This window comes from Cryptosporidium ryanae (genome assembly GCF_009792415.1).
Source record: "Cryptosporidium ryanae isolate 45019 chromosome Unknown contig_25, whole genome shotgun sequence".
NCBI classification, from domain to species: domain Eukaryota; phylum Apicomplexa; class Conoidasida; order Eucoccidiorida; family Cryptosporidiidae; genus Cryptosporidium; species Cryptosporidium ryanae.
In genome coordinates this window covers 218,586-230,463 of record NW_027125541.1, presented here as the reverse complement: position 1 = coordinate 230,463, position 11,878 = coordinate 218,586, and the positions used below count along the sequence as shown (strand labels likewise).

The following is an 11,878-nucleotide window of genomic DNA, read 5'->3' as shown; positions in this document are numbered from 1 at the left end:
AAGAATTAAACAAGTAATTAAGAATTCAAAGGACCCTGAAGACTTTAACAATGTAAGTTTGCATTAAATTTATTCTTTTAATATATACAAAAATTACTTAACAAAAATATACAACTTATGCTTTAAAAACAGATATTTAATCAGTTAATTAAAGAGTGGAATAGAGACACAACTAATTCCGAAGACGAAAACAGCATTGAAATTCAAAGGGTAAAGGAGTCTTCTAAATACTGCAATTCTATATTAAATAAACATATAAATGTTGCTTATAAGATTATAGCTTTCAGTAACTTAATGAAAAATTTTATTAATAAGTAAATTATATATATAACTGATTATGACTACAACTACAATTGAGATTAAACTATTTATATATGAATATTTAACATTTTTCTATTATTTTTTAAAAAGTTTATTCTAATAATAGTATGTTTTATTATATAACGAAGATTCTAAATAAATAATATTAGAATTTTTTTTATTTTTAATATTTTTATTAGTATTATTGTTATTATGAATCTCATCCATACTATTTAAACAATTAATACTGCAGGAATTAAAATTCAATTGATTTATAAATTTGTTATCCTTTGAGATTGTATTTGCATTAAATTCAATCAACTCTTTTTGTTCTCTAGAGTTAAAATCAAAAGCAAAATCACTCAAACTTCCAAACGATGTAGATATTGTTAGGTTTCCGTTTGCAATAAACTGATTTAATAAAAATAATTTAGAATTTAATATATTTTTGCGTAAATAATAAATAGATAAACTTACTTCTAAGAGTGGAATCAGTTCGTAAAGTTGTTTATCATTTTCATCATTAAACCTAACAACAGATATTTGATTAAATTATTAACTATTTTTTTAACTTACCAGGAAGAAATTGGAATTGCATTTTCAGGTTGAAGTATATATGATATTGGTGAATTATCAATTATAATAATATCTTTTAGTGGCCTTCCTAACTTAGATAAATCTTTAATGTATGAATTTCCATCAACTGTGCAGTTTTCTCTGAAGAGTCTATAGGGACATTTAAAAAGTGGATCCAACTGATTTAGCAGAGGATTTGCATATTTGGAGAGACTTGCTGTGAAAATTACAACTTCAAATAATGATGTTACCACATCTAAAAACTTGTCAACACCAGGCCTTTTTAACACGTAAACATCATAATAATCACCCTCTATTTCAATTTTTATTATGAATGATGGGTTTCTTATTGGTTGGAATGAACTATGTATTAATGTCTCATCTAAATCCAATACTAAAGTTTTTTTTCCATAATACTCCTTTCTTTTCGGTTCTAAAAATGGTTCAACAAGATTTACACCTGACATTTTAATGTATTCTTCATCTAATATTATGCTTTCCTGGTCGTTATTATCAACATTATCATTCGATTGATTTGAAAATTCATTTTTCCGAGTAAACTTAGTGTCATGCTCACTTGAATTGTCATCTATTTCAATTCTTGAACCACCATTTCTAATCACTTTAGATTTAGGAATTTGAATTTTTTTTTTATCACTATTCTTATTATTCAAATTTTGGCTTTCATTTTTTGTTTTATTGTTCTTCAAAAAAAATTTAATTTTTGATAATAAATACTTACTTACTTCTCTATCCATAAAATAATTTATGGGATTAACAGCATACTCTTTTCTGTTTTCAAAATTGTTATTTCCACTATTACAATCTTTGTTTACAACAACATTGGTGACTGAAGCTATTTCGTTTCTCTTAGGCATAATGTTTCTGTCTTTAATATTGCACTCTAAAATTGTATCTTTGTTTGTTACATCAGCTTCACCCTTTAATTCGTCTATTCGTTCTTTAAAATCACTAAATTTCACACTGTTTTTCGATTTTTTGTCAAATACAAAGTTTAATTTAAGTTTTGGATACCAACTTTTTTTTTCTTTTGTATTTTTTTCACCTTTATCCCTATTTACACTATCTTTGACACTTATTTTGCATGAATTATTCTCGTTTGTATATATACCTTCCACCTTAGTTAACTTATCACTTAAATCTAATGTTTTCTTATTTAATATTTCGCCGTTATTATTATGTTCATTCTTTTCAAAATTTAAGTCAAATAAATCGTTAAATTCGCACGTTGATATTATAGTTTTACTGCTAATTGAGCTTTCATCAACATCTTTTTTTTTTTTTGTTGGTGTTTGAAGTAACTTTATTTCCTGCTTTGAATTATCAGTATCATCTTTCAATACTTCTTGCATCTTGTTTAAAGACAAAAGTGATGGCAGGAGTAGTGATGATACAAATGAATCCTCCGTATCATTTGAATCCCTTGTTGATGGTGTCAAAAAAGATTTGTTGTGAAATAAATCGATCACTTCTTTCTTTTTTGCATTATTATCACATTTATTCTTTTTTTTTAAAATCATTTCTTTATTTATTTTGTGTTATTATTGATAAACAAACGCTAATATTATTTTATTTACTTTCAATAGTTATATGAAATTACTTATATTCATTATTCATTTTATTATTTTAATTTACATTTGTATTAGTATTTCATATAAATTAGAACACTATTAATATTTTTAAAATAAAAGGAAAATTTCGCAGCAGTGGTTAATTTAGGTGAATAAACATTTAATCGAGAAAAAGGAAACAATGTACCAAAATAAAAGCATATTCAATAATAATTAAATACATATAATTATAATTGGATATACATGCATTAAAATGAACTAAATTTACATTAAAACTATCTTACATGCATGCGTTTCCTTTATGTTTTAGTCTCTGCATTCTCGTGAAATAGTAAATCGCAGTAGTTTATAATTTATATAAATAAAAAATTTGATAAAAGAATAAGATAAAAATTAAAGAAAAAGCTACTTGTTTCTTGAACTTTGTTTGAAAGCCTTTTCTTTAGGTGGCTCAATAATATTATCAGAATCTATCAAGCAAATAATGGTCATACTAATATTTTAATTGTATATGTGGGGTAGAAACATAATTTAATACAATAGAAATGAAAGAAATCTCACTAGATTAATATTAAGTCTTAAATCCAAAACAATATTCCGCTTTAATACATTAAACTGCTCTAGTTAATGCCACTAACTTTTTATTTTTTCTCAAAGGGTAAATAATTCTGCATTCGCACTTTTTAGATTAATATTTTTGTTACTTTTGGCGCGCAACCCTATTTTAATTAACACTGGAGATCCAGCATTTTGTGAAATAAAATACGAGTACAAATATATATATATATGTATATTTAGACTGGCTTAAGAAGACAAGCAAGGGAGAAGAGTCAACGTTATTAATTTCAGTTTCATAAAGAGTAATAGGCAAACAGATACTCTGAATTGGCGTCTTTTCTTTTCAGTAAAATGTTCGAATTTAATAATGATGATGATGGTTTTACAAGAAAACCGACTGTGAACCTAAGTAGGGAAGAAAACAGCGTAAATTTATTTGAAGATTTTATTGGAAGTGACATTGATAATGAATATGACGGAATTAATAGCAACGACATTGATTTTAGCAATAGTAGTTACGACAATGAAATCAATAACAAAGCGGAAATAAATTTTAATGATAAAATTTCTAATAACAATATTATTAATAGTGGCGAGGTTCTTTTTGAATTTGAAAGTGACAGTAATAGTGCAAGTAACTTAGCAAGTTATTCAAATGAAAGAATTTTGAGTTCAGAAGACATATCAAGATTCGATGATTTAGATATAAACAGAAATGATAGGGCTAGTGATTATGTTAGTATTTATGACTTAAATAAAGACAAAAATTCGGTAAAGAACGAGGTAGATAGCGATGTTAAACTGAATAGTAACGAATACATGTACGATAATATATATGATATTTCCAGCAATTACAATAACAATAACATTAACAGCGACACAAGTAGCAATGGCAATAATAATTACAATATTGGCAGCAAAAATAGTGATACTAAAAGTATAAATGATTCCAACATTATGAACAGAGTCAAACATGATAGCGCACATATTTTTGAAAACATAAACCATGATCAAGGTTATGAGGACAATAACGATAGTGTTCAAGGTCATAACGTTGTCTTTACTCGCAACTTCGGGAACCAGAATAATAATCACACTTATAGCAGTGATAATACTCTTGGTGAGGGATCAATTGGAATGAGTGAATTGAGGCAAAATGAATTTAAAAATATAAATGTAATGAATAAAGACAATTTATGCGAAAAAAAGAACGTTAATTTTAAGAACAGTAAAGTTGACTGGAAACATGTTTGGAGTATCATAGAATATGCTGAGAAACACATATCCTGCTCAAATGATGTGAACCACAAGTTCAAATCTATTTTATTTGAGTTATCAAAAAAGGATCAAGGTGAATGAAGCAAATGCTATTTTGTGATCAAAGTGCTTATTCAAATAAAAAAATGGCGCCTGTTTTTATTTTTTACCCTAGCTTTTTGAAGATATAGAGCGTAATTTATAAAATTTCTTTGGAAACATTACAGTTGTGATTTAAAACAAGTTTTACATTATTATTTGATATAATAGGTATTTATTCAAAGTTTAAGTTGATCACACAAAGTGCTTTCCTGTAAAGAGTTTCAACCAATTACATAAATAATCATTGATTTTTCTCTTATTATAGTTCTTGTTCACATAGTTTCTTTTATAGAGTTTAATAAGTAAAAGCGAAGATGAACAGTAAGAGACTGAGTTTTTGTTTATTAGCAATAACTTTCTTGTTTGCAGTCATAATTAGTGTGAAGGCAATTGAAAATAATTCCCTGGAAAAGGAGTTCAAGGAGTTCGATTTAAATGGGGACGGCTTAATTGATGCTCAAGAAATTAGAATAGTAAAGGTTTCCGTCACATTACAAGAGCTACATCAGTTTTTTTGGGAAATAGATTCCGATTCTTCAGGTACAATTTCCTTTACTGAATATTCTGTGTTTGTTACGAATAATTCAAATTATATTCATAACCAGTAACACATACTAGAAAAATCAAATACATGGTAGTATTTTTAGTAAATATATATGTTATTTAATTTTATATATATTTGTTTTCTTTTTATTCATATATTAAAATAAATCATAAAAATGTAATATATACGTGTATTTATTGAACATGCGATAGAAAACAGTTTTTATTCATGATATTTAAATTTTAAAAAATCCACTAATAAATTATAGTATTTACTGGATAGTTGAGTTAATTAGTAAATACTAATACAACATTTAGATTTATTTCACGGTTTAAATTAACCTAGTAAAAATGGCAAAAGTATCAAGCAAGTATAAGTAATGTAGTTGAATATAAAATTGGATTTATTCAATATACTGTAATTTGAATTACTGCTCTTGAGTGTGGTACATGTATAAGGATTTTTCATGCATTGACATTTGTGATCGAAAAGATTTGTATCACAAGGACATCCCGGATTCGTTATATTCATATAGCATCCGCATTGTGGAGAAGATGGTTGCGTTACGCAGATACAACCGGGTGAATATGGGTTTATTACACAATGGGCAGTTGGATTTAGTTCAATATTCGGTCGACATATCCTTATTGCGTTGCACTGTTCAGAATTAGGATCACTGCAAAAACATCCAGGTAAATTAGGCGACGTGTAACACGTAGAATCTTCTGGATGAGCTATACATAAAACTGGATCTTGAATACAGTCAAGTAAAATATTTGGAAACCTGGATAAAGCTGATCTACAATTTAAGAGTGATGATTTAAATAGTGATGTATTTGATGATATTTTGTTCAAGTATACCCTTCCTAATTCCCTCCTTAAATACGAGTCCTTGTCCTTAGTAGCCATTTCCAGTACTTTATATAAGTATGAACTGTCTTGATTAGAATCAACTCTGTAGACAACAAAAAGAAGTTAAAAATAAATAATGTAATTTTATTTATGTAATGTAAGTTTTATAATAATTAATGGTAGTTACAATCATATTAAAAATACTTGAATTATCTTATTTTTAATCTTTCTCATTGAATTTGTTGAAAATAAACATTATTGTTTACATGATTGTAATTATTATTATTTCTTACATCACAGTATAAAAAAAATTTAAACTTACATGAACGTGAACCTTATTCCGCTTTTACCATTTTCATTACTATATTTGTTGTTGCAGTCAATATTAATATTAGTGGGAGTCATTTCAATGATTAATATGTCATTTGATTCAATGTTAAATAGTTTACCGATTACACTCCTGAAATTAGTTGCAACGTTTTTTAAGTGGTTTTTATTGTCACCACAGTAACTTATATCATCAGCTATTAATGTAAAAACGGGGGATGTTAATTTAATATCTTCATTACCGCTGTTATTGTTATTACTATCGTAACTACTAGTTTCCTCTAGTTTAATAAAAGTATCATCAACGTTCAAATTTAGTGTTCTTAAAAATCTTCTAGTGTATTCATTAGTAAAATTACTAATATTCTCAAATAACTGTGGTTTGACAGTTTTATTTAGGGGAATCGTGTAAATTGCTTTAACAGTTGTTGTTGTATATTCACTTGGGTTCACTAAAGTTGAATTTATTATATGTTCGTAATTAAAGTTATTATCTGTAAAATTACTTACTCCAATATTTGGAAATGGTTTATCATGTTTTTTCATTTGTTCAGTACTAAAGTTACCATTTCTCTGAATTTCTAGGGTATTTGAACTAGTTTCATCGATATTTGTATTATTTGCAGGAGTTTCTGAGAAGTATGTATTATTATGTTGAATATTAGTCAAATTGCATTTATGAAAGTGCTTCATTTTATAATCTGTACCGTTATTATTAGTGTGATTTTGGAAGTGATGATGATGGTGGTGATGATGATGATGATGATGGTGGTGATTGTGACAATGCGATGGTATATAAGTCTCATTAGTTAGGTTTTGATAATTATTTTGAATCATATCATATCTAACTAGATTACAATGACATCTTCTTGAATTATTTGAGCTCGTTGTATCATTTCCGACTATTAAGTCAGTTCCATTCGAACTGTTCGTTAAGTCGGATTGGTGTACTTCATTTTGAAAACATCTGCACATTCTTCTAAAATACGGAACTCCTTTAATCAAATATGGTTCTAATGTTTCGTTAAGAAAGCTACTTTCATTAGATTTGTTAACCATTTCACTGATAATCTCGCCATCTAAAAAAGCATTGTTATTGTTTTCTAGTGAATTATTGTAATCTAACGGTGGTAACAAACTGCCATTGTGATTTGGATCTAAGAATGTTAATGGAATTATTTCCAAATTTCCTGAGGAATTGTTGTTTTCAACAGAATAAGGTACATAATTTGCCAAAAACGGTAAATTGTGAGTGTTTGGTGATCGCTGTGTTGTATGTGGTATCGAAGCAAAAATCACTTGAATTCCACTACCTCCCATAGTAGGGCTTATTTTTGGAACTCTTGAACCTGGGTAAAATCCAGGAATGTTAGGGCCCTCAAATTGTCTCATATTTGAAGGAATGAATGGTGTTTGGAAACCTCTCATTGACGGATTACCGTTAAAAGGTTGTCTTTGAGCTAAAAATTGTGGCGAGGATCTCCTTATACCGTTAAACTCACCCAATTTTTGATTTTGGTACTCACTTAATTCTGTCGAGTACGAAGAATCACTTTGTTCTTGCTGTGAAAATGGAGTCGGAGAAACAGCCCCTTGATTTGAGTTATTATCAGATCCACTTGGTCTAAAATTTACCTTAACTTTGCTATTTTCCAAAACTGCTTCATCTGATATCTTGACTTTTTTCCCCTTTATTAAATTACTTAAATTGGATATTGACAAACATCCAATATATACATTTATTATATCGGATATTTTCAGTAAACTATTGTTAATATTTGAAAGAAAATTCTTGTTGTTATTGTTTGAATTTTCATCTAAATTATTAATTGAATTATCGGATAGATCACCACTGTATTCATTTTTTATCTTAATTTTATTCTCAACTTCGTCCTTGTATCTATCCTCTATTTTGACTTTTCCAATAGTGGTATCTATAAATTGTGAGAATATATTAAAATGTACTAATATTGAGAATATTTAAGAAACTTACTCTCTAAATAAAGTGATTTATCAGTAAATTGTATTTTATCATTGTCTGAATTTGTATCGTTTAATAAAAATGTATCATTTAGTAGATCAGTGTAATTAAACAAATTTGTATTATTTACTGAACCGGTTTCGTTAACCAAACTGGAGTTTTCTAGTGTTCTATTTAAGTTAAAGTTATAAATTTATCGAATTTAAGTTTAATTAACAAATCAAACATATATTATTTGATTATTAACTGTAATTTTACATACCTAATTGAATCCTGGGAGTATACACTACTTGCACATAATAGAAAAAATAGCAACTTTACATTAATGGATTTGTTTAATAAACCCATTTCTTAATTTTGCAGAAAAATGGCTTTGAACTTGGATTTGCAATTAAAAAATGTTATTGAAAAATAGTATCACCTATAATATTAAAAAATATATAACTTGTATAAAACTATTTATACTTAACAATAAAAATGAAATTGTTATAATTTCTGTCTTCTATTAAAAATTTATTAAGTGATCTCCATTTAAATAATTAAAAAAGTTGCACATTAATTATTAAGCTATCTAATATTAATTTGCTACTTAAGCACATATTTATTATTATTAATTTAAATTTATAAACTTAATTGTTGTCACGTTCGAGTAACATAATTATTTAGTATTGCTGACAAGGCGCCCACTAAATGCTTCCATTATGCATTTTAAAGCATTAACAAAGTTGCATTAAAGTAATACTGAATGAAAATTTTATTTATTTATTAGTGTTTCTTGTTTTTTACCGTGCTTCATTTACTTAAAAGTTATAATGAAAAGAACAACATCATTGAATATAACATTATAGAATCAAAAATGCAAAAATAAATTTATTAATATATATAAGTTTTACATTATTCCTAAAAGCGAAAATAAATATTTATAACAACTTATTCAGGAAACAAACATTAATTTACTCTATCTATTTATCTTAAGTGTCCCTTTTCTGAGTTACTGGACTAACATAAACAAGTAAAGTGTGAAAATTGAGATGAAATAAGTGTACTTGTCAAATACCTTGTAATAACCACTTTTCCTGAAATGCTTTCTATAGAATCTCCTTATTCCGTGTCTCAGATCAAAGGGACTTCTGTTTACTACTTCGTGATCGATTTCTGATTCATTTGCGGTTCTGCATTCCTCTGGTCTGAGCAAACACTTACAATCATTTGAATTCTTATTATAGGTACAGTGACAACCAGGATTGAACGGATTAATGTAACAGCCACACAACTTTGAATATGGATTTAAACTACATGGACAACCAATGCTATATGGACTTGAGGAACACCTCTGTATGACTGGTGTAGTTATATCACTAGTGCATAATATAATGGCTCTGCACTCCTTTGTTAAATCTAAATCATTTAGGTTATCATCCAATTGATTTATTTTGTTTTCATCTATTTTATTTTCCATTATTATTACACGGTTATCACCCTCCTTATATCCATATTTCATTGCTTTTTCTTCATGATTTAAATTATTCTTATCGTAAAATGACTCATTATAGCAGTAACAATCTAAACCCATAGGATTGGTGTAGCATTTATATTCGTTGTTATGTATACAGTTAATTGGGTGATTTATACATGAAAATTTTATATTTTCAGATTCTTTCAAACTTGCTTGACAAAACGGATTATTCTTATTGTGTGATTCATTTAAATTCCTTTTCCAAACTAGTATTTTTCCGTATTCTTTGTTAAATTTTGTTTCTGATTCTGTTATTTTTATTATATCCTCATACTTGGGATAATCTGTTAACTTGTTTTTTATTATAGATAAATCAAATATTATTCCTTTTAATTTACCATTTGAAAATGTACATTTTTCACTCATTATATTAAATCCATTCGAACTTTCGGAGTAAACATCATCAATAACCACATCATGAATGTGTATTGATAGTATTTTTGCTATGTTTTCTTTTAGTAAGAAAGATACACGTCTGAAATTATTTTTTTTTTCTTTACAATATGATGAATCTAGTAGTGATAGTGTTATCATTTCTACTGTTTTTACATTTTTGCTGTTTAATCCCTTATTTTTACTTGCTGGTGGTATTTTGATTGTGTTATGTAGATCGTCAATAATTGTTTTTTGATCTAAACTATTATCCTTCAGCTCGTTCTCTGTAATTGTAGAAATCGTAGTGGTACTTGTTGAAGCATCTAATGGGTTTTCGCCATTGGTTTTTTCTGAATTTGGTGATTTTGTTGACAAAAATGGTGTTTTTGTAACCAGTTTATCACCTTTTACTTTATTTGAAGTGCCATTTATCACCCTATCTATTTTTTTCAACGGATTATCTAGCGTATAAAACGAATCTAAGTTATTTATATTTTCATCATTTATTAAATCTTCGTAATATTTATACAAGTTGTCAAAATTATTGTTTTCGTTGTTTATTTCGCTATTTAGTAGCGTTGAACCACTAGAGTTAATAATGTTCTCTGGTACTAAATTAATGTTTATTTTAGTTTTATCATTGTCATTTAATTTGGTAATATTCATGTTTTCTGAGATTCCATTTATAATTGAATCAGTACTAGTAGTGATAGTAGCATTTATGGTTTTTGTTGTCGTCGAAGTAATAATTTCTGGGTCAACAGTAGTATTTTGAGTGTAAATTATTGTTGTGATAGTTGTAACGACAGTACTAGTACTGGTTATATCATAATTATTCTCCAAATCTCCTCTTAATTTGTCTGTAAAGTTTAAATGAATTAAATCGTTTATTTCAGTTTTATTTTGTTTTTCAATAATTTCAGGTGAATCATTATATTTATATGAAGCTATAACTAACAAATTATCACCTCTATCGTCATCTAAATTTATTTTATTATCAAATATTGAACTTTCTTTTACTTTATTCAAATTTTCATAATTATAGTCACTTTTGTTTGAGCTATTGTTATATTCCATTATCTCAGAATTAGAGGAAATCCAATAACTTATATTTTCATGACTCGATTCTTTTTCAATAGAATCATTCATAATTGATTTAATGTCGAAATTAGTAGTAGTAGTTGTAGTGCTTGTTATAAAAATATAATCGTCATTAGTTTTAACTTTAGGGTTTAAATCACCATTTAATTTTGTAGAATTTATATTATTTTTATTTAATTGATTTATTAATACAGAGCTACTATTGCTGATAGCTGATGATAAGTCTATATCAAAAGTGTTGTTATTTTCAACATTGTTATTTACAGAAATATCTGAATCGGTAGTTAGGCTATCGTTTTTAATACTTGTTATAAATAATTCTTTGTGTAGAAACTCAAACGGATTAATTATTTTTGTTAAATAATTCAAATTTTCCAGGTCTTTAGTAATACGCTCTTTTGATATATTACTGAGGTCATTATCTATGTTATATAAACCTCTTAAATATAATTCGTTAGTATTATTCTCATAATTAGATCTGTAAAATTTATCAACATTTTTATTACCAAATTTATGTTGAATACTTTCACTAATTATACTCTTCGCTTTTAGATTAAAAATAAAATAATAAGTAAGTAATAGTATATTAAATCTAATGCTGATTATTGTTATACCTAATATCATCGTTTATTAATAATAGTGACAATTCTATTTTTTGTTCGTTTGGTAGTTTATTTCTTTAAATTATTATTATTAATTAAATTTGTAAGTAGCTTTAAGTGTGATTTCTAAGTTTAAAAATTTATTATACTCTACTAATGATGTATTAACCTTTTGTATTTGTATTGTTATTACTT

The 11,878-nt window shown here is 26.7% G+C and overlaps 5 protein-coding genes across 5 annotated transcripts; 2 read left to right on the top strand and 3 right to left on the bottom strand.

The window, feature by feature from the left end:
* Positions 1–417: 417 nt before the first annotated feature.
* FG386_001573 (uncharacterized protein) lies at positions 418–2,417 on the bottom strand (the record flags this gene model as incomplete). The annotated part of the gene is made up of 3 exons (XM_067340966.1): positions 418–711; positions 778–829; positions 877–2,417. 3 exons carry the CDS (start codon positions 2,415–2,417, stop codon positions 418–420), a joined length of 1,887 nt encoding a protein of 628 aa, XP_067197314.1.
* Positions 2,418–3,377: 960 nt separating this feature from the next.
* On the top strand, positions 3,378–4,385 carry FG386_001572 (uncharacterized protein; the record flags this gene model as incomplete). Its single annotated transcript, XM_067340965.1, has 1 exon — positions 3,378–4,385. The coding sequence occupies one exon, from the start codon at positions 3,378–3,380 to the stop codon at positions 4,383–4,385; it is 1,008 nt and encodes a 335-aa protein (XP_067197313.1).
* A 314-nt stretch (positions 4,386–4,699) lies between these two features.
* Positions 4,700–4,993, top strand: FG386_001571 (uncharacterized protein; the record flags this gene model as incomplete). Its single annotated transcript, XM_067340964.1, has 1 exon — positions 4,700–4,993. The coding sequence occupies one exon, from the start codon at positions 4,700–4,702 to the stop codon at positions 4,991–4,993; it is 294 nt and encodes a 97-aa protein (XP_067197312.1).
* A 272-nt stretch (positions 4,994–5,265) lies between these two features.
* On the bottom strand, positions 5,266–8,437 carry FG386_001570 (uncharacterized protein; the record flags this gene model as incomplete). Its single annotated transcript, XM_067340963.1, has 4 exons — positions 5,266–5,884; positions 6,104–8,042; positions 8,102–8,259; positions 8,352–8,437. 4 exons carry the CDS (start codon positions 8,435–8,437, stop codon positions 5,266–5,268), a joined length of 2,802 nt encoding a protein of 933 aa, XP_067197311.1.
* A 643-nt stretch (positions 8,438–9,080) lies between these two features.
* On the bottom strand, positions 9,081–11,705 carry FG386_001568 (uncharacterized protein; the record flags this gene model as incomplete). Its single annotated transcript, XM_067340961.1, has 1 exon — positions 9,081–11,705. The coding sequence occupies one exon, from the start codon at positions 11,703–11,705 to the stop codon at positions 9,081–9,083; it is 2,625 nt and encodes an 874-aa protein (XP_067197309.1).
* Positions 11,706–11,878: the final 173 nt, after the last annotated feature.